Here is a 23,387-nt window from a genome sequence, read left to right on the forward strand (position 1 = left end):
GTGTCTGTCGAGAGAGAGAGAGAGAGAGAGAGAGAGAGAGAGAGAGAGACGTACTTTCTTCCGGTCTGCACTCCGCAACGTAGCATGCTAACGGATCTCAATGTTTGTGTGCACCATCACAAATCATTTCTTTCAAAAAAAAAAAAATTATACCCTATCTTGCACTTCCAATTTTAACCTCTTGTCAACCGTTGCAGTTCAAGTCAAAGTCAAGTCAAATTTAAGTCAAGCCTTTCAAAAGTTTGAGCCAAATCCAAGTCGAAAGACTAAATTTGGCGACTTAAGTCTGAGCCGAGTCAAATCATGTGACTTGAATCGCCCGCTTCTGCTCCATGTTAGTTTTCACAATTTATTGCTGTTTTTGCCACGCGCCACAGCGAAAATCAATGGCGTACTTACGCAGAGTGAAATTGACCGCCTGTGAAATTGCAATCAAACAGGCGCTATTACCCATAACCAACGAGACACTACAAAGATAAATGATGTTTGCAAATCCCTCCCCCCTTGAGATTTGCTTGCAATTATATCACATGTGTTCCATATATTACATTAAAGGAGGACGGAATAAAGCTTCTCTTGGGCATCCTGACTTGAAAGAATATTCCATTTGCAAAGGATTTCAAGGCTCTTTTGCAACAAATTTGTATAATGTAATCAGCGACTCTCCAGGATTCACTTTCAGCCAAACTTTTTTTGTGCGTACCGGTATTTACGGATCCCCAGACATGCCACTGGAAAAAGATTCAATTGTGGACACAGTATACATGCATAACCTCCGCACAAAATGCTCATTTGTGGCTAAGCCATCGTCGGCAAAGAGGCATACTCTGGGTACGCTGTCAGTTTGTGGAAGCAAACGGAGCACACCTTCAGCAAGAACTGTCATATCTACCACTACTTAAACTGTTTTGCCGCTGATTTGCGGAAGAGTCAACAACCTATCAAGCTTTCCTGTGAAAGAGAACAGAACTGATTTGTCAACAACCTATCAAGCTTTCCTGTGAAAGAGAACAACCTCGCAGTTTTCTTTCCTTTTTTTGCACCGGTTGCACCTGCAACCCGACATGATGATGATAGATAAGTGCTATCGAAAAAGGATGGCTACTTATCACAAAAAAATGCTTTTTAACAATGAACAAAACATGTCGTGAGAGTTAGCCAATGAAAATCGGATTTTTTTTGTTGTACAAAACATTTACTTTTTTTTTTTTTTTTTAAATCATGAATGTGGCCTAAAGTTTGAAAAAAAAATCTATAACTTGAAATTCGTATTTGATAGGCAAAATTGATTTTGCCTTTTGTTCACAAATGAAAAACCATCGCTGGAGTAAGATCAAAGGAATGAGTTTGGAATTTGCTGAAATGCTTATTTACGAGCCACGATGCTTCTGAGAGAATATTGCAGTGACAATTGTGGGGTTTTCATTGTTTGCTAAAAGGTATGCAACAATTTTGCCTGCGCCATTGTCTAGAAAGGAAAAAAAATGAACATACGGTGAGGCAAACAACAGTCTATAAGCTTTGCTAAATCCACCACGGGTTATCTTGAACCCGTGCTGGGTGCAATGAAATCACCATACATTTGAATTGCCGCCGCTCGACAAAACAAACGCGGCGTCATCTGGAGTTGTCGTTCCGGCATTAAACACGCTGAAAGACGTGAGACGTGAAGCGTAGCGTCGGCAAAAGCAACAGCTGAGACGAAACGTGTAAAAACACGGTGCAAGGAGGCAAAGTGGGGGGGAGGGGGGAACTTCTCCAGAGGGAAGCAATTAGACCTTGGGAGATTTCAATTACCACCGCGATGGGCCTTTCAAGATCAATAAGCGGCCTTGTACGTCGACGTGATGGTCGTCCGAGGGGCTCATCACGTTAGCAAATGCTTTTGTAAAATGCATCCACCTCCTCCTCCTCCTCCGCTTCTTGGAGTGTGTGCGTGTGTGCGTGTGTGCGTGTGTGTGTGTGTGTGTGTGTGTGTGTGTGTGTGTGTGTGTGTGTGTGTGTGTGTGTGTTTGCGTTGCTAAATATTCATGCGTTTTATAAACGGCAACACCATGCGATGGATCCACACAAGCCTACATGAGCGACCATTAGGGGTGAGGAGATCAAATAGTACAGCTGAACCAAAACAAGATTGGAAAATATCGCATGGCTGTCCCCCCCCACCCCGCCACACCTGCTTCTCCTTCTCCTCCTCCTCCGCTGCGCCTCCTCTTCCTCCTCCTTTTCTTCTTTTGCATCAATAAAGGCAACAGGCATGCTAATCTGTAACAATAGTGCATGGGAGCAACACCTTTTATTGTAACAAACAAAATGATGGTAAGCTGCAGACTGCAATATATTCTTACCGTCTCACGTTTTGTTTATAAATATTTTCCTTCAATTTACAATGTATTAAAAACAGACAACCACAATTAAGCTGATAGAAAAGTAACGGAATACAAGGAGGAGGCTTTACCCTCACCCACAAGGAAATCTCTACTGTTATGGAGTTCAGTAGCTTTTGGGCAAGGCATATTAGTTTATATTTAATGACCCAAAATAAAATAGCCCGAGCAGGCGCAGCTATTTTTCATTTTCATTGACTTTGTGCAGAGTACAATAAAATCTCAAGATTATCAGGGAAGCTCTTCGACCTCACAGTGCAGAAGTCGTGGGTTCAATCCCAGCTCCAGCCTCCCTGTGTGGAGTCTGCGTGGGTTTTCTCCGGGTATTCCGGTTTCCTCCCACATTCTAAAAACATGCATGGCAGGCTGATTGAACACTGAATTGTTAGTAGGTCTGAGTATGAGCGTGGATGGTTGTTCGTCTCTGTGTGCCCTGCGATTGGCTGGCGACCGGTTCAGGGTGTCCTCCGCCTACTGCCCGAAGACATCTGGAATAGGCTCCTTGTGAGGATAAAGTGGATCAGAAAATTGATGGATGGATAGATGGATTATCAGGGAAATCTGGAGCTCGGGTTTGATCAGGGGCTTGATTTGCTTCAGTTGGCATGTAGTATCTTAAATCTGTGCAGGGTACAAGAAAATATCAAGACTAGCAAGCAATTTTGGCAATTTTTGGGGGGGTAAGTCACATCCGCTTTATGTTCATAGAGGGCAAAAATAAAGCTCACAAAGGAATTTACACTGTTGGCTTGGTTATGTTCTGCTATGCTGCATCCGGCACACAATTTGTCTTGAATACGCGCAAGGGTTCAACAAATACCAAGACTCGGAAACTACTCAAGTTTACCGAGGCATAATTATGGTTATTAGAAAGAGAAAACAGCACCATCTACTGGAGAACGGTCGCCCTTGCCCTAATCCAACGCATCACTTCAAGAAGGTTTCGGTTGTCATCCCAAAAACCCCACCCCCGCCCCCCCCCCCCTCCATCCGTTATCCATCACGTCCATCCTCCAAATTGGAAGTGACAAGCCACTTAGGCGAAGGTGTCTACGCCTAGCATACCCCACTCCGCTTTCCCCCGCTTTCCTTCGACTACCACCCATCAGCAGCCATGTAGGGCCATTTACAACTGTCAGCCTGATTAAATGACAGCTGGTTTTAGGACATGTTGCTGGTTATATCCGGGGGTGGGGTGGGGATGGGGGAACATCCAGAGTAATAAACATCATCAGTTCCGCTTCCTCAAATCTGCCAATAAAGCTTCCACCCGTCACTATGGTGACCATAAAAACTCATGTCAGATGACTCCATAGTCTTGAATGGACACCTTTAACTCCTCTTTACTTATTTTATTCTTCTTTCCCCACAGGTATGAAGCTCCGTGGAACTGTGCTGCAATCCAGGGAGGTATGTTTACAACACACACACACACACACACACACACACACACACACACACACACACACACACAATAGCTCTTCTCTACAGCAAAAGGAGTGATTGTCGGCCTTGTATCTCTCAGCGTGTCTGACGGCATCAGTGTAAGAGGAGCTGACCTCGTGCAGTATCCAGCACCGCGTCTTAGTCGGATCAGACTACTTTCCGAGTTGGAGCACAACTCCCCTTGTTTTGAATTGTGTCCCCGCCAAGAGACTTATGTTGTCAAAGATTATTCTCTGGGATTTTTTTTCCCCAAACAAACAAATAAGTGCCAATATTTTTAAATGAAATTTTTCTAATATATATATATATATATATATATATATATATATATATTATTCATAACATTTTATTCATGTATGGTATTTCTTCAATTAGTTAATATGCCAAACGCGAAATGGAAGGCAGCAAGAGCAATTTATGAGCTGTACAGGTCACGATGCCTAGAAATTGATATCCGGTCATTTGTTCAGAATTAACACTGATATTATAATTATGTTCTGATATTCTTTGCTCACAATCCTTGTCAAATGTTATTTATTTTAGGGCCATCATTCTGGGCGGAAAGGACATTTTTAGCATTTAGAAATAAACAACACATCTGGCATGTTTGTCAAAAGCTTATGCATGGGCAGCATGTTTGTTGTAGACCCCCCCCCCCCACACAGACACACACCCACACTGTCACAAAGGGTTAGCATCACCACTTCGCCACTCAAACCTCACATAAATTGTGTAGTTGCATGAAAGAATCAAAAGAGTTGTATGCTTCACTTGTCCGTCTAAAAATGGCAAGCCTAGCATAGAAGAAGAGCGGAATAATGTCGGCTACGAACGTGTGGTCCGAAGCACACATCGCTCAGGTGCCAATCTACATGGAAAAAAAATGCCAAATTTGAACTCCAGGTTCAAAGGCCGTATGAATTTGCACACAGTTATAGATGATCCAGCCGTCAGTCTGTGGCATCCGGACGCCTCTTCGCCCGCGAGCTAGATGTTGGCTAGCATCTCTCATCGTGGAATGGAAAAGCCCCATGATGACTCAGTCGGATGTATTCCAGCCACCAGATGCTTAAAGCGGATATATTTTGGCAGCTCAAACATATCGGAATGCGTAAGCATATGCTAGACATACGAACGCATTTGATTGACAGTTGAAAGTTTAGCAGCGCTAAAGCTGACAGAACTGAAATAATGTCTGCTTTTCAGTACTTGAAGCCAGGTTTCATATACATGGCATTTTATTTATTTATTTCATTATGATTCATTATTTATTTGGCCATACTTTTTGGTGTGTCAGCTTCATAAGACATTTTTGTTTTCCCTTTAGAGGGACTTATAATGTATAACAAAAGGATTGGAACAGCAAAATGTTGAAAAAACTTGAATTGACCAAAAGTCCTTTTTAAAAACTTCAACGAAGACAACTCGATTGTGAAGTAGATTTACAGCAGGATCTTTATCCCGACTCATGGACTGGCCGTCGCACCTCGCAGAGCTTGTTCACCTTTTATTCAGCCCGCAGGGATGATCCCAGATCCAGGATGGCATCACTGTCGCATTGTACTGGTAAAATGAGTCCAGTGATCTGATGAAACCATCAAAACGTTTAATTGAAATCAAACCTCAGTATGCACGGTGGCCTTGAGCATCATGGCCATTAGAATATTCTAATTGAAACATGCCATTAAGTGTTTATGGTCCATCTCTATAATGGCAGCACCTAATCATTGGTCCAAGATGGATTTGGCCGCTGTGTAACTTCAACATAGTGCAACACTGCCATCTAGCGGTGTACTTCAGAACTAAGTGTTGCACTGTGTGGTTAGCAGCTCACAAAAACATTCATTGCTTGTTTTTGTTTCACCGTTTTATTTGAATTCGTTGAACCTGGTCACAACGGGTGTCTTTCGATTGCCTCACGAAATAGTACTGGCCTCCTTGGAGTGGAGTTGATCAGGTCGGGGATTGTGTATTGATTGTGTTCTGTGCAATGTTGCTCCACGCGTCTTCCTGAGCGACGGCGCTCAAGTTGCCAGCCATTGATTGGCTTGGCAGGACATTTTCGTGATGTTTTGTAATCCACTTGTCAACATGCAGTATTTGCTATTATTGATTTCTTTTATGAATGTTTTTTTTTGGGGGGGGGGGGGGTTTTTCATTGAATTATAATTTGTATTCCTTATTTGTAGTGATTTATTTCAACAATACAGATTATTTATTAGGCAATATACTGTAGCCCTTTTGAGGGGTACATGGTTGAAAGTAACCATGACGTAAAAAATCTTAAAAGAAAATCAATTAATATCTGGACTATGAATAACAGCGATATCCTGTTTTTTCCAAAACACTTTTGGAACACAATTTTCTTGGTATTTTATATCAAAGTCCACTATATCCTCTTCTCAACATGTGTAAATTCAAAATTATATCTTTCATCCGAGTATTACTTCTCTTTTTGCCAGAACTTGCTTTTTATACTTTTAGTCTACTTGAGTTGGTCAGATTTTTTTTAAACATGTGTCTGCTGTTAACCATTGCTACATAAAACAAACTCAGGCAATCCTAATAAAAATCTTAAAAGAAAATCAATTACTGTCTGGACTACGAATAACAGCGATGTCCTGTTTTTTCCAAAACACTTTTGGAACAAAATTTTCTTGGTATTTTATATCAAAGTCCACAAAGACCACTCTTCTCAATATGTGTAAATTCAAAATCTTTCATCCGAGTTACTTGAAGTATTACCTCTCTTTTTGCCAGAACTTGCTTTTTATACTTTTAGTCTACTTGATTTTTTTTTTTAAACATGTGTCTGCGGTTACCATTGCTACATAAAACAAACTCAGGCAATCCTAACACTAAGTTTCCAATCCTCCATTAAATAACGGCAAAAAACATAAAATAGCAGAGCAATTCATCATACCAAACACAAAGACCACAAGGCTAAAGCACATGCTAAATTAAGACACAATGATCTAAATTAAGATAAGGCCTTTAATTTAGCTTCATCTCATTCACAGGCAATGGCAAGCTAGCATGTGAGCATTACCATGATAAGTTAAGAGCTGTGTAAAATGAGGAACTAAGAGGAACAAAATTGAAAGATTGCACAAATAAGCATGTACATATTTAACATCTCCCCTCCCCAGACTGTTTCTCCTCAGGACAAAGACCAAGGAAAATCTAACGGACATCAGGAGCACCAAGTGGCTGAGGTCGTGGTGCCAAGTCCGATCTCCCCCATGCAGTTTCCGCAGTTCTGGAAGAGAGAACAGCTGGTCACAGGTGGATCCCAAGAACAGGACTTGGGCTCGCAGCGCATCTCCAAGAAGCACCGCAAGCTCTTGAAAACAAGTCCTCCCATCCAGCGCATCAACAAGTCTCCCTCCTCCTCCTCCTCTTCTTCATTGTCAGGATTATTTTCCCTCCAGCGCTGGAGGAAGCTCTCCAGCATCCTGGAGCAACGTCGGCAGCTCACCAAGGAGATGTGTGCTAAGTACAAGAGCAACGTCTCCAAGACCATCACGCAGCACCACGTGAAGAACATCTTTGTGGAGGACAAGCACAAGCTCCTCTACTGCCAGGTGTTGTGGAAAAAATGATTTGTTCCAATATAGAGGAGGGCTCATGTCACTCACTAGGCTATTGTTTTGTTTTGTTTTTTGTTTGCTTGTTTTTAACACAAAATGGGGAAAATATTTGGTTAGTACTGAAACGGATGAATGGCATTTCAATTCATTTCAATGGGTCAGATTGATTTGAAAATGAAGTTAATTGAGTTACGAAGCTTGTTCAGAGAATGAACTTGTAAACTCAAGGTACCCCTATATTATTTGCTTTCTGATGGTACTTTAGTGCCATATTGTGGCCATTTGAGAAAGAGCGTGAATATGAATCATCGGAATATACATATATCCTTCAAGACATAGTGACTTACACATAACATTCTGTCAGCCATGCAGACAGTCATCATAACACCCAAACAAATTTAGTGAGCAAATAAATGTATACATTTTGGAAGTGTCGCACTAAACAATGCACTCTATCTAATCGACATACAGTGTATATACTGACCTCTTGTCTCTTCAAACATAAATATGAGAGGATCAGAAAGCTGCAGTTCACACAGAGTACTACCCTTTACGACCTCTGCCCATAACTGAAAAGCAAATCTCTGGTTGGTTATGAGCATTTTGAAAATTTCTAATGCAGTATTGGCTAGCTGATTACAGATGGACCCCACTTGCAAGACAGCATACGACTGCACATGTACTTTGTTATGTTACAGGACAAACAATAACAGATACATTTTTTCCCAAAACAGGTGCCCAAGGCGGGCTGCTCCAACTGGAAGCGGACTTTGATGGTGCTGGCGGGCATAGCGTCGGACCCTCAGACCATCAATCACGATACCGCCCACATAGGCAACCCTCTGAAGACCCTGAACAACTTTGACCGACAGGGCATCATGCGGCGCCTGGGCAGCTACACCAAAGTGTTGTTCGTACGAGAGCCACTCGAGAGGATAGTGTCGGCCTACAGGGACAAGTTCGAGAACCCCAACGAGTACTACCACACGCTCTTTGGGAAGCCCATCATCTCCAAGTACAGGCCCAACGCCTCCAGGTCGGCCTTGGAGTCGGGCAACGGCGTCACCTTCCAGGAGTTTGTGCAGTACCTGCTTGACGTGCACCGGCCCGTGGGCATTGATATCCACTGGGAGGCGGCCAACCAGCTGTGCAACCCGTGCCTCATTGACTACGACTTCATCGGCAAGTTCGAGAACATGGAGGAGGAGTCCGACCTGCTGTTGCGCTTGGCCAGAGCGCCGCGCAACCTCACGCTGCCCAACTTCAAGGACCGGAACTTGGCCGACGAGAGGACCTCATTGAAGATCACGCAGAAGTATTTTGCCCAGCTCGGCCCATTGGAGAGGCAGCGGGTGTATGATTTTTACTACATGGACTATCTCATGTTTAATTATTCCAAACCTTTTCAAGTACTTAACTGACAGACTCTCGTAAAACTTCTTGCCGCCACTCTGCAGCTATTCCACATCAATCATCTAATGAAGGATTTGTGTTTGTTTGTTTGTTGGTTTGTTAAAAAAAAAAAAAAAACTTTGTACCAGATTACAAGATGCAAAAATGTGCATAATGCTGCATTAGGTTGACGGCCACCACTTGACAATAAGCGTACCCCTTGTAAAGGGTTTATAAATGATTTTTCAAATTGCTTAGGAGCAAGTTTGTTAATGCTTTGTAAATCATGCTGTAAAGTCATAAGTGTCGCAATACACAGCAAATTAATTGAGTTTAAATGTATTAACTGCTGCATTGGCATATTCAAACAAATTCTAATGCAGTTCGATATACGTATTGAAAAACCTACAACAGTGGATAGACTTGGGTTCAAATGCTGCTTTCATGCAGTGCACATCAGTCACTACGGATCTTGTCACTACAGTGGGCAGCAATGTTTGGTGTAGCGCGTTCCAAAAGTAACCTGTTAAAGCAATCTATTACATTGAGGTGGAAACGTATTAATATTAAAGAATGACTCATTATATGTTTATTATTACTGTTACTGAGTCCTACCATGCGTTACAATAGCAGTGCCACAAGACAAAGACATAAAGAGAAAGCGACTAATTCAACCATTTTCTTTGTAGATTGCTAAGTGAGCCTATCTATCGAGCTAGCCAGCTAGCTAGCTGGCTAGCTTGATAGATACTGTATATCTTTTGTTAGACCAATTACAAACTATACTTAATCTATCACTATTATTTGTTGACAAATAATCAGTTATACTTCAATACATAAAAAAGTACTTTGTCTTATTTATCCTATTTACAATAGGAACAAATATTGGCAATATAAACTTCCCTTTCCCATGTGTGCAAATTAATTTGAGTATGTTGAGCATTTTATTTGTGCTGTATCGTCTGGGATTAATTATTGGACGAAATATCAGTTATAATATTTATATTAATAAAAACATCTTCTTATTAATATAAATATTAATCAAAGCCAGTGATCTCACACCCATAGAGTGAAAACACTGAACATTATCTTCCACACTTTGATATGAAGACTCACACATGTATAAGAAAACTACTTTGGAAAAGCTGCCCACTGTCATGACTGACATGCAACTTCGACATCAAGATAAGTCGCGCTTAGAGAACAGCAACTGTAGGAAGTAAACCGAAATAAGTTTTTATTGAATTTATTCAATTTTATTTCATCAAGTGGCTGCGCAAAATAAAATCGTCTACATCTAAATTATTTTATTTTGTGCAAACACTGCGCAAATCAAATCAAGTGAATTCAACACAGTGTTTTTTTTAGTGTAGATTTTAACCGCTTATGATTGACAAAGAAATTATAGTCTAATCATTCACAGGCCTTGTAAATGGGTAGCCCCTTATTGTAAAATGGTGCCTGTTTGTGTGATGTTGTTAAAAGTACTATTGACTATCCTTGAATGCAAACTATATATTATTGACTAGTACTTGGCAAAGTAGACTTTTCAAATGAGAAATGTTCATGCTTCTTTTCGGGGCAAAACAAAATCGTTGTTTCATAGTATTCAACAGACTTTAAATTATGTCTTGCTGTCAGTCAAATAGAAAAAAAACAAATGCCTTTCCACCAGATGGATTGTCTACTTGACTTTAAGCAACTATGGCATCCGTATACCTCTATATATCAGTGTATACTAATACACATTTGATGTATATGGTTTTGCTCAATGTAAAGTCCTAAAATTGACTAGGTAAAGCCCCTTACCCCACCGAGACCCCTTTCAAATGTGTCCAGTGCTGTCCACTCTGGAGCTGTATGCACTTATGGTAGCATTTTTGTACTTTTATGCTGTGTTAGGTTTGTGCTTTGAAATACTATTCGTCACTTGGAGGTATTTACTTGGGCATCCAGGTATTTACAGGGTACACCGTGTTGCTGACTGTTTGTGGTACACACTTTCCAAAGGGTATTGATAGCAGTGATGTACAAAATTTTGCATTTCACAAAACAAAGCAGATTTGGTTCTTTGACAATCTAAAAATAAATAGTGAGTATGTTGAAACGGTAAAGATATGGGGAATTTTGTAGAATTTTGTGCAAAACGTTCTGCACTTCATGATAAATTGATTTTCCAATCATTATATTTTAACTTTATTCAAACGGACACTTTATCATTGAATTTATTGTGTTGTTAATTACCATTCATTATGTTTTGGTTTATTTTTCAAGCCAAGCAAGTTTTTTCTTGAAGGGGGGAGGTGACCTGTTGGTATAGGCAGAATTCATCGCGAACAATTGCCCTTTTGGAAAGAAAAAAAAAACAGATCTGACAGCATTAGGAAAGTTAATCAGTTTAAAAAATGGCAGACTGTCAAATGCTAAGTTCAACACACAAAATATTTTGAAAATTGGATAATGAGAAACTGAGTTTTTTTGTGTGTCTGGGGGGGTGGCCTTTTGGGGAATGTTTTTGTCAGCTTAAGAAAAGCTAAAATGGACTAAAACCGTTCAACTTGATAGTTTTCAATATATCGCCTTTCATTTTGTCTGCGACGCAGCTAAACCCTTCTCTGACTGTATCAGTTCGAAATATTTCAACAAGTTTATTCCTGAACCTTCATTTTTACATCAAAATCAATATTCTGTATTCAATATCATACAACATACCGCAACGGAAATATGGGTACTCTGAGTGGCCCCTGCCATCCTCTCTCCTAATTGCAGAAGCCACTGATATGGTCCACGATATACGTTTATGGATGCGTGTGAATTTTGAAACTGAACCCCTGTTCTGTATGAATGATAAAATACATTTCACGTATTTTTATTTCGCCAATTGGTTGTATGAAATAAAATCATCTGGATCGAGAGACTTTTTTTAAGTATACATTACAACTACTTCAAAAATATCTCTGGATCCAGATTTTTTTTTTTTTTTTTTTTTTTTTTTTTTTTTTTGCCCCCACTTGATGAAATGTAATTGAGTAAATTCAACACGCCAATGTTTTAAGTGTGCATTACTGGACTGTATTAATTATAAAATGGAAATTCGTTGGTTGGGGTCGAACAGGCGAGACAGCACTATCTTCTGGATCTGGTGAAACATTGCCTCTGATACAGAGTCAGCGATACAGATTATGAGCGACGTTTATTGATTCTTATTGAATTTTAAATATATGTTTTAAATGGAACCAGCAGTCTGTTGCCACTGGGAATCACGTACCATTTGAAAATGTTTCGGTTTGCCACTAATTGTTTCAATTAATTTTTTTCCAATTTCCAACCAAATTCTTGCAACAACATTTTCCCCTTTGACTCCCTGCAAACTGGCTAGTCAGTAACACAGTACCCAACACTACACACAGACACGCGCACACTACACACTACTTATCACACCCAGTCTGCAGCCTTGTATAAGGTTTTTTCCACTCTTTGTCGTGTACAATTGTAAAATGGGCATTCAGATGACTCTATATTTTTCTATCTATTTCTAATATATCTCTCTATATATACACACACACACGCACATATATCTACTCGATACATAATCAGTACTTCTTTATGTGTAGTTAAATTTCTTTTGTTTGATGTCATTGATTGTGATGCCAGTGTGTTGCCACCAGCCATTTAAAAAAAAATTAATAATAATAATCGTCATAAGTGAAAAGCTTCAGACAATGTTGGACTCCCAATGTGTTTTGTGTTTGGTGTGCTTGGTTGCACAGCTTTCTAACGCACTTGTCAATCACGATACAATTGTTTCATCGTGAGAATGGACATTGCCCACCAAGTGACCAAACCACCAAATAATTGTCCTCGTCTTTTTGTCTTCGTGAGAGTCCAACTCTCAACATCCCGCCCCCCCACCCCAGCTTTCTTTGTGTGAACAATGCTGGTGCACATCATGAAAAATGCAAAGACAAGCTCCTTCCACCCTGTTAGACGCTGCAGATCCGAGTGCCCAATTCAATTGAATGGCTATAATCCGATGTTCATTTCCATGTACTGTATGTTTCAAGTGACACATCCAATATGGCGGTGACCCTTTGAATTCCTCCACGAGCCTGCCATCAGCTTCCCACTTCAATGTGGGCACACACACATATATTAACACATTTAGACCCTATTTTATGAGGACTACGGCTCCCTCTTGCAAGCTTGCCCATATTTGGAAGTGGCTGGTTTGCAACCTACCCAGAAGTTGCCTGGAGACTTTTTCCGCTGATTTGGACGTGAAGGAGACCGCACTACAAAATTGTGGATTTGGATTTGGAGATCTCTCATGTGTCACTCTGCCTTCTTAACCATGTCACAATATTTCATTTCTTTAATCCCAGGGCAGTGGGGCACCTTTCAAAAATGGACAAAGGTGATGTCATCCCTAGGAGGTGCCCCCGCATTGAACACCAAGAAAACCAAGTGCAGTGTGAACAGGCTTTATTTTGACCTTATACCATATCGCTGGTGATGGGCGGAATCCTCATACCTCCAAAATCATCATTTTTCAGGAGACTCTTAAAAAAATGTCACATTTGTTCAGTGATTTACATTGCATTGTCAAAGAGTACAAGCCATTTTCAACATACCGGTATTACAATGATAAATAATTTCTAGAAATAACACCAACATGTGTGGTAATAGAATAGATCTGTGGAAAAAAATATGAAATTTATCAAATTGTGACATAGTAGGTTCCTGCCCAATGCCAGCGACATACGGTCGCAACTGTATGGTACATACAATGCATATCGCTACTGTTATCGCTTGGTACAGTCCAACAGAAATAGCATTTATGTTCCTTTTTGGTCTTCATTTTAGAAATTCGAAGCATTCTTGTCTTTCTATCTTTGTCTTTGTGTCCCTCAACATCCATGTGGACTTTTTGGCTGAGGATAGTGCTAAAATGAGGTCCCAAACAAAGGAAAATTCCAGCCCCAGAATACGAAAATATGCCCATCGCCACCCAAAAAAAAAAAAAAAAAACACAAAGAAAAACAATGTGTGTACTTTTCTAATAAATTCAGTATATGATGCTTACATTGCAGGTCTCCGGTGGTTAACAAAGTCCAACACAAATGCCACTAAACTTCTTTATTCGCCTTATAATGCGCACTATTAGTAAGTCTCGAGCCAAGGCACACATTTTAAAGCAAGGTACGTCACGATATATGAGGTACTTTCTTTGGGTTGGCTACGCGCTTTTGTGCTTTGCGTGACAAAATGCTCTGTAACGATGTTCGTTTTTTTTTTTGTTGTTGTTGTTTGTTTGGGGGTTTTTTTCCTTCTTTTTTGTGATTGAGTGGAAATCTACATTATTGACACCTATGGTCTACACCCTGTAATCAAATGTGGTGCTGCGACCCATGATGCCGACTCGGTATTTATATATTTATTTATTTGCTATACTGTGATGGCTTTTGCAAAGTTCCAAAATCTAATCTTTGATTAGGTCTTGGTCTGATTCCATGTTGATTATAAGCCCCACTCCTTGCTCAAAGAAATAATACTGCATCATAAATATTGCTTTTAATTGCCCCTCCACGAAACATGATTTATCTGTGTGTGCGTGTGTGTCGCGTGTGGACTGAAAGCATTCAGTGATGGAAGTAACAAGTGAATGTATAACTGTTGATCATTGGTGCAATTGTGTAGGGGAAAAAAATTGTAAAAGGACAAAAAAAAGATTTTGAGCTCTCTGTCTTATTTTACACTGCCAATCAAATAGTGACTTTTCAGGAAGACATTTTTTCAGGTGGCTCTTTTTTCCGGCTGATGAGTGTGTGTACTAATAAATTTGTCCTGAGCATTTTAAAGCTGTCTCTTGTAATCTTTTGAAACAAATGAATTGTGAATGTTTATCGACTGCTCAGAAAAAAAAATAAAGGGAATACTTAAACAATCAAATGTAACTCCAGGTGTTCCTTTTATTTTTTTTTCTGAGCAGTATAATTATAGTATTTTTAAAATTATTTGTAGTTATTTTCAGCATCCCGAAAATGACCATGCCAAACGATTATCTATCTATCTATCTATCTATCTATCTATCTATCTATCTATCTATCTATCTATCTATCTATCTATCTATCTATCTATCTATCTATCTATCTATCTATCTATCTATCTATCTATCTATCTATCTATCTATCTATCTATCTATCTATCTATCTATCTATCTATCTATCTATCTATCTATCTATCTATCTATCTATCTATCTATCTATCTATCTATCCATCCATCCATCCATCCATCCATCCATCTAACTTCTTCTGCTTATCGAGGGTTGGGGCACATGGGGCAGCAGTTTTAGTAGGTAGGCCCAGACTTCCCTCTCCCCAGCCACTTCATCCAGCTGTTCCAATGGGGGGATTCATACCCAGGCCATTCAGGAGACATAATCTCTCCAGTGTGTCCTGGGTCCAGGGTCCCATTCCTTGTGAGGTGCCCTAAACACCTCACGAGGGAAGCATTCAGAGGGCACAACAGGCCCGAGCCACTTCATCTGTTCCCCCCCCCCCCCCCGCCTCGAAATATGGAGTGAGCAGCAGCTCTACTCTACTCTACTCTACTCTACTCTACTCTACTCTACTCTACTCTACGCCCTCCCAGATGACAGATCTTCTCACCCTCTCTGTGGAGGAAACTAATTTCGGCCGCTTGTATCCATGATCCTGTTCTTTTGGTCACAACCCACAGCTAGTGAAAGAAGAGATGCAATGCTGAAGTCATCAAACCACAAAAGGTCATCGTGCATGTGAAGACTGGTTGGGCGATCCCTCAGATTCCGTCGAGGATCCTGCTGAGGGTCGAAAACTGGTCTACTGTTCACACTAACCTGTTTTTGGGGTTTGATCACAACATTCCACACTCTGTATAGCATATTCTAATGTTGCATTGTTATATTACAAACACACACATTTCAACCAGTTTATGTTGACAAGTTCTTTGTTCTAATGAGAATGCAATCTCCTCGTGACATGATTTATGCAGCAGCTTTAATGAAGCTGAATGTATAAACAAAAAAAAAAAACGTATAATGAAGTCTCACAAGCGGCCACGGGCTAAGTGCTGGTTTCACCTTGAGCTAATATCTCCATATTTTGTGAAGCTTTCAGCTTGGCAGAGCAATTCTCCCATTTTCATTTTCGTTGATATCCCATTTAAGATGAGATTCTCCTGCCAGCATGCAAATGATAACATAGCACCAATGTATTTTAAATGTAAATCTGTTAATTGGCTCTGTGTCCTCCATGTTGACATTCAGTAATTGCTTCTTATCACGACTGGCACCACCTGCCCAGCAACACTGATGAATCATCTTTTCTTCTTTCGACACATACTCGAAGAGAGCGCCTCAACACACTGCAGGCTGCTGCCTCCTAAGTGCTCCACGCTCGCATCATCGCAACCCCCTAGCTCCGCTCCCAGTCATCATGGTAACAGAGGCTTTGGCCTTGCAGTCGTGGGGGGCGAGGCGAGTGTGGTCTTATTTTCCAGAGAATTCTGCAACCAATTTTTGCTTCTTGGAAAGTGACAGCAGAGAGGTGATACCAGGCCATTAGCTGGCCACAGGTTGAACCAGTAGCCGGGCCCTCGTCCGAGCCAGGACCGATGGCCTTCCTTCCGCGGACTACATTAATGCTGGGATTGCTTTGGGAGCTCCCGAGGTGATAATCAGACAGGATTTATCTGACGAGCCCAAAGGCCGCCTGGCAGGCGGCAGGTGTTGCTCGCCAACTTGCAGTATTTCACTGCCGACCCCTGCGGAATCCCTCAGTAGGATCTTATGAAGAAACTGTTTTTGTAGAGCAATTAGCACCAACAACCATCGGGGCACATTTTTGCATATTTCCCATCCTCTGATGAAATTCGGCAAAAGTCTGATTTTCGAACGTTGCTAAAAGACAATTCAGGAAAATCGTAAATGCTTAAACTGTGCTCCACAACAGTTGGGCTTAGCCATGGGAAAAATATGTAGATGTGATGAAAAAAAAATTAAAACTGTAAAAATGTTATTTTGTTTTCGGAATCGAGTTATTCCACACTGGATTGTATTCAGCAAATTGTAAGCAGTTGTCATGTCGTCTGAACTTAAATAATTTGTCATGTATGTTTTGGTGGACCAGCTAAGACTCCACATTTTTAATGCTATGCTAATAAAAACTATGATGTCAAAACGCTTAATATCAAAATAGCCCAACGTTTCTTTTGACTCGGTATATTCAGAATAAAGTTCGTGTTTGTTGTGCATTTGTAGGTATGCATTGTAAATTACTTAAAGTTCTTAAATTGTCGCAATATTGCTGCAACACTTGAGTTTAAAGTGGTATCATTGATAAGGCGATAATGCACAAAGTGAAATGAACACTCCCCTACGCCACCAGCAGATGACGCTGTTTCTTTCCAATATATCCCTCCATCCATGTTACTGTCATCTAGTGCAAGTCCTCATTAAGGGTCACTCTTAACAAGAGCACCTATCGTGCATGTTTTAAATGTGTCCCTACTCCAACACACCTGAGCCAGAATAATTGTCAGAATCCTCCAGAGTTTTCTGATGAGTTGATCATGTGAATTATGTCTGTTGGATGAGGGAAACATCTAGAATCTGGAACGTCGCTCTGATATTAATCCATTGTGAGCCTGGCTGTTGGACCTTTCCTGGGATCTTCAAGGAGGTTACTGTTCGCTGTCATGTTGGTCAACGCTAGCTAATCCTCTGCCAACATGTCACCTTAGAAGGAGAAGGGCAGTTGGGCAGAATCTTATGACTAAAAGACCACAGAAATATGCTGATAGGTGCATTTTTCGGACACTAGTTTTACTTATGCGCAACAAAAATCGTTGTGAGCTTGCGAATGGTGGTACTGTAGTTTTCTTGATGACTACCATTTTGTTAGAATCAAAACGGCACTCAAAAAAACACAACATGCAAAAGTCCCACTACAGTAAAAAACTGTAACCCCCCCCCAAAAAAAAAAAAAATTGCTGGGATTTCACGTTATGACCATAAAATGTCATCAGCCGGCAGCCCGGTCGCTATGTCCTGCACAGAGCACTCTACATTCAGCCCGAGGCCCTGGCCACATTATAAGCTGGCACCCTCCGCCAGCCCCTCCTCTTTCTCCACCCCCGCCTGCCACCCTTTTTATTTATTCATTTTTTTACACAGTGACCCACCCAAACCATGCCTTCGTTTCACCCTCCTCCCTGGTCCCCTCGAGGCGCTGCGTGGGCTTCCATGGTGTCAGTGCAGCGGCCTTGGTGTTGACAAAGCAGAAGACACATCAGAGCTCAGTCAGCGCACAACAAAAGCATGGCGGTCTCCAGTTTCTCCCTCACACCAGAAAAGGGCACTAGAGGGGGTCCCCATTCCAGGCGGGACCCCCTCAAACCTTTGCACAGTGTGTGTGTGTGTGTGTGTGTGTGTGTGTGTGTGTGTGTGTGTGTGTGTGTGTGTGTGCGACTGCGACCGTCGCCATGACAGCGCTGTGATGGATAAGTGCAAATATAAAGCATAAGTCAAGGTTGCCACTGGATGTCATCATGACACATGCACTCTAATGAGGACTGTGGGTGCTGCCCTTCAGGCATGCAGAGCGGAGGGAGGGGGCAGGGTGGATGAGAGGATGCTATGTGATGCATAGCAGATGTGATTGACGACATGGCGCCGTTCACATCGTGACTGCAAACCAAATATTAGCAGCGAACTGACTTTTTTTTCCAGGCGTGTCGTTGTTACGTGCAGACAAAATGGCTACTTTCTTGACATTTTCTGAGGGAAAACCCGGTTTACAATGAACATACTGATGCGTGAGTGGTTAGTACGACTGCCTCGCAGTTCTGAGGTTCGGTTTGAAAGCGAGGACATTTGCATTGGAATCTATTGGCTCATTCTTCCCGTAGTTGAGTGGGTTTATTCCTGGTACCTCGCTTGCAAAGTGCTACACCGAGGCAAGAGGATGCTATAGCCATGTCAGAAATTTGTGCAGCCCCAAATAAGCCCCTCTCAAATTGTATTTAAAATTTTAAAATATTATGATCAAGTTTAAAACCATTACGAATGTCACAAATAACCCGGAGAGTCTTTCATTTTGTTTCGTACATCTTCGGTTAAAGATTTTGCCATTGCCCCGAGGTCACTTGGATGGACGTATTGATCAACATTGATCAACTGTCTTTAAAGATACCAAGGTTCCACTTTAGTCCAGTAAACTCTAACTACAGGGGCCGGACAGATTGTCAACAGATTGATGATGATGATGATTTATTAGCAATAGTAGTGGTCGTAGTAGTAGCACTCGTATGAATATACTCCCAACAAATTAATCATTTTTAAATCTCAACGTGCTCGGAAGACGCCTCCATTTATGCACAATGCGTGTATCTGGAAAAAAAAAGTATTTTATGGACCCCCAATATAACCTACCCCCTAAAAAAAGAAAGAAAAGAACCAGAAAAAAACACTAAGTAGCACCCCCTAGAGGGTCAGAGAAAATTAGCCCCGACACCAGTTTTACCAATCAATGCGAAATTGGGTGACCGTGTCGATCATAACAGGACGTGTGAATACGTTTCAATCAATGACCGATGCCAGAAATTGAACAAGAAGCGGTTTTGATTTGAAGCAACGCTTATGGGCAAATTTCAAAAGAGCCGCAAACGGAAACTGCTGTCCTTGGCAGAAATTAGGACGCTATATTTCCTTCACCATCTATTGTGGCGTTAAAGTTTGGTGATGATTTGTAGGATTTATCTTTTGGGTGCAGGAGCCTGTTTATCCCTTCTTACAGGCTTAAATCTGTGTTACTTTTGCATGATTTGACACGCTATCTTCGTTTTAACAGGGGCCGCCGTTCAATGCGGAAGTAGCACGTCTACGGAGTGGAAATAGATCTGATTCGAGATGGACGACTCAGCACAAAAGTCAGACTGGTAAGTGCATTTTGACTTTATGCTGACTTAATTTGTGATGTGAGATACATTTAAACTTGAAAGGATTGTTATAGCACCTTCGTTAAAGCAAGAATGCGGTACAATTGGATTATTTTTATTTCGTATATCTTTTCAAAAATATATGTCAATATACACAAAGAAAGTTTATACCCCAAAATGCAGTCATGCATATTTTGAAAATGTTTGGCATATTTTGAAATATTAAACGATTATATTTTGTGAAGTAAAAGGTTAAAGTCAATAAACACTAATGACAGAGCAACATCACTTATACAGTATTTTGATCACGCAAACAGAGACACTGTTGCAGCTTGCGCCTGCCTACTCAGCACACTCCTCCCAGCTCTCCACACACAGACACACAAATACATTCACACACACTTTAAACAAGCATCTCAATCAAACCCATCACATTCAGAGTAGACCTGAGACACATAAAGTTGACAGCACCAGGGCCATTCTCTTTATGTGCAATGTAAGTGAATGCCCCCCGAACACACACACACACACACACTCACACACACACACACACACACACACCTGGCCTATTAATAAAGTGACACTTTTTTACCCCCGCTACTTCTCGGAGGTGATGCATAATAAGAGTCGGTTGCGCACACACACACACATCCTGACATCAAGCAGAATGTCAAATGGCTGCAAGAGCTGAAGCAGCCTGGCTCCACCAATCGCGCACGTTCACTTAAAACTCCCCAAAGAAAATAATAATAAATGCAAGTTCCCAATGTTCGTCTTCAACTTTCTCCACATGGCCAGAGGGGAGCGCTTGTCTGATGGCAAATGCTTGGAAGACATTCCGGATGATGCTGCTCTTACTGAAGGCTTGATGGGTACGTATTGTTTTGTTTCTATATGGTATGGCTGATCTTATTCATCAGCATCAAAATAAATCAACAAATGCTCAAACTAAAAATCATTTTTGCAGAGGATCAACAGCGATGGTTGCTTTAAACCGAAATGGCTGACTTTGAGATTTTTGTTTTTGTTTTTTGTGTGCGTCCTGATATTGCAAAGATATCGAGCAAACTTTTTTTCAGTGTAGTAAATCTTAAATCATTGTAAAGCTTTGTGAAGATCTATGACATCATCACGTCATTAAAAACGTGTTTGGGGAGGTATAGCGGAGGGGGAGAAGCTCTGGAGGCACATTCATGTCCTCCTTAGCGGGACATTAACAGCACCTGCTTATCAGGCCTGGAGGTGATGTGATGATTTTTCATATAGGGCCATGCATTAATTCATTGACTTCATTCATGCAAACGGGTGACGGTGCATGGGAGAAAACTCGTGATTTGCGCGCATTTGAAACGATGCGGAATGTTAGCTTCAAAGCTTATTTGTGATCAATAATCTGATTGGGCACTTGTTTGGAACCTGCGTGTCATCCATGCACCTGCTGTTGCGAGGCGCACACAAGTCCTCCACGTGACCTACTTCACATTGACACGGCGCAGCTAAAATCCATAAATTAAGGAAATTAACTGATGCGTCCCCGAGCCACTTTGTAAGCTATTTAAATCTTTAAATTTACAACATCCCTGCATAGGCCCGCCACATGTAATTGAACTAACTCCAGGCTTGTTTCCTTTTAATGAGAAAAAAAATCCAGGTCTCTCCTTCCCCCCCTCTAACATCCCTACAGTTTGTACCTCTGGAAACAACAAATCTGTGCCAGGGGGGTTTGGATGAGGGGGATTTCTGGGGCGCACTGGGGTCTAATTACCAAGACTTGGCCCGCTTCAGGGAGAGACGCATTCCCAAACTGCCACCAGTCCCGCTGTCAAATATTGCCAATGTTATCACTCTATTACCTCTTGGAAAACTTGTGCTAGAAAGTGTCAGTCCATTAAGATGGATGGAAATCGCACACTTGCCATATGACCAACCTCCTCCGTACGCTCCCTTCCAAAAGTATTGGAACAGAGAGGCTGAGTCCTTTATTTTTGCGGTAAACCGAAATCACAAAAGGTGACGATGAGACCGGAGGTCAACAAGTCAACTTGTTTTTTTTTATATGCCTGTGAAGACTACCTCTATACATGTAACCGATGTAAAATCAGAGATCTGCCAATAGGTGAAAATCAAGTCATTGTTGAAGATGCATAATTGTTGAAGATAAATAATTATTCAAACGATAAATTGCAGTGAATTTCTACGTTCAGCTTGGGATTTGGGTTTAACCTGCATGTGAAAACTACACTGATTTTTAACTAATTATGTAATCGCTCTTTGTTTGGAGGACGACTATTTACTTGAATCATATTTTTTCAAAAGTATCGCGACACTTCATTGGGTGCAAATGTTGGCTATACACGGGAGAAGAAATTTAACCTTGATCACTTTTATATTGTGTTTCGATGCATTTGGGGTGGATATTCTGCCCATTACACTAGAGACTGTAAAAAGTGAGTAAACTGACAAACTTATTCAGGGATCAAATAAGTATTCCCCCCACTGTAGTGGTGGTGTTGTTATTGGAATGACAGTGATACAGGAAAAAAACACACCAAGAAATGTGCGTGGTTTTATATTCTCCCTCAATTAAACGAATTGATCGCTATGATCAATCATGTGATGTAGTACCCGCTTCTTGCACTGGTTGGAGCCAAATATCAAGAAACGTGCCCTCTTTCCTCTCTCTTTGGCTGCTGGTAGTCGCGAGTAATTACTGGGCTCAATGCTGCATCAATTATTCACACTTATTTACCCGCAAATAAACAAACACACGAATAAATAAATAATGGAGCACCTTGACTGACTCCAAACTTTTTTTTTTGGACAAACAAAACGCTTCACGCATGATTCACTTCCATTGTGTCACACACATATGCAAAAATAACAATAATCAGCTTGCGAATCCCATTTTGCAAAAAGTCTGGAGGCTGTCTGCTTTCATTTTGAGCATGAGTGAGGAGTGTGTGTGTGCAAGTGCCTGCGTGTGTACGTGTGTGTGTTGTGGCCAGATATCTCCATCTAAGCCCCTGCGCTATAATTGAAATGGCGCATTTGGCTGCGGGCGGCCTGTGAGGGCTGCTTTCTGCTGCGGCGTGCATGCACGTCCGTGGACGTCATTTGATTTGAATGGCCTGAGGGCGGTGAGTGAGTGAGTGAGTGTGTGTGTGTGTGTGTGTGTGTGTGTGTGTGTGTGTGTGTGTGTGTGCCTCTTTGCAACAACAACCACATCATCATCCTCATCATCACCATCATCCACTCCAGACATTGAGGCGAAGAGCTGGAGAGGAAGAAGAGGAATTCTCGGATGCTGATTGTTGACTTTTATCAACAAGTTCTTATCGGCTTTTTTATGAGAGCACGGCGAGAAATGGCTGACTGGCCGACTTTGAACTTTGGAGATGGAGCTGAACGCCTTTAGCTTTAAGTCGCCTCTGGGACTATTAGTACATATTTAAAACCCCCGTTTTCCCTCTTTTTGTTGTTTAAACTTTGAGTGAACGCGAACGTATGTTCCCTCTTTGTTGTTGTTTTTATTATCCCCCCCCCCCCTCAGTAGCCCGGGAAAACACAGACACGTGCACGCGCACACAAACATAT

The 23,387-nt window shown here is 41.2% G+C and overlaps 2 protein-coding genes across 3 annotated transcripts in view; both read left to right on the forward strand.

Annotated features, from left to right (window-relative positions):
- The window catches only part of chst8 (carbohydrate (N-acetylgalactosamine 4-0) sulfotransferase 8), a 142,861-nt gene extending 131,680 nt beyond the window's left edge, over positions 1-11,181 (forward strand). For both annotated transcript variants that reach the window (XM_019866782.1, XM_019866780.1), the window contains exons 3-5: positions 3,760-3,797; positions 6,983-7,417; positions 8,158-11,181. In XM_019866782.1, the coding sequence (XP_019722341.1) occupies positions 3,760-3,797; positions 6,983-7,417; positions 8,158-8,844 (1,160 nt within the window). In that variant the 3' untranslated portion in view covers positions 8,845-11,181. The remainder of the gene's footprint in view (positions 1-3,759; positions 3,798-6,982; positions 7,418-8,157) is intronic.
- Positions 11,182-19,442: 8,261 nt separating this feature from the next.
- Positions 19,443-23,387, forward strand: part of kctd15b (potassium channel tetramerization domain containing 15b) — a 36,661-nt gene continuing 32,716 nt past the window's right edge. Inside the window, exons 1-2 of the mRNA XM_019866791.1 lie at positions 19,443-19,793; positions 20,592-20,665. The gene's annotated coding sequence lies outside the window, so the exon portion shown is untranslated. The remainder of the gene's footprint in view (positions 19,794-20,591; positions 20,666-23,387) is intronic.

This window comes from Hippocampus comes, unplaced genomic scaffold (assembly GCF_001891065.2).
Source record: "Hippocampus comes isolate QL1 unplaced genomic scaffold, H_comes_QL1_v1.1 scaffold82, whole genome shotgun sequence".
Lineage (NCBI taxonomy): Eukaryota > Metazoa > Chordata > Actinopteri > Syngnathiformes > Syngnathidae > Hippocampus > Hippocampus comes.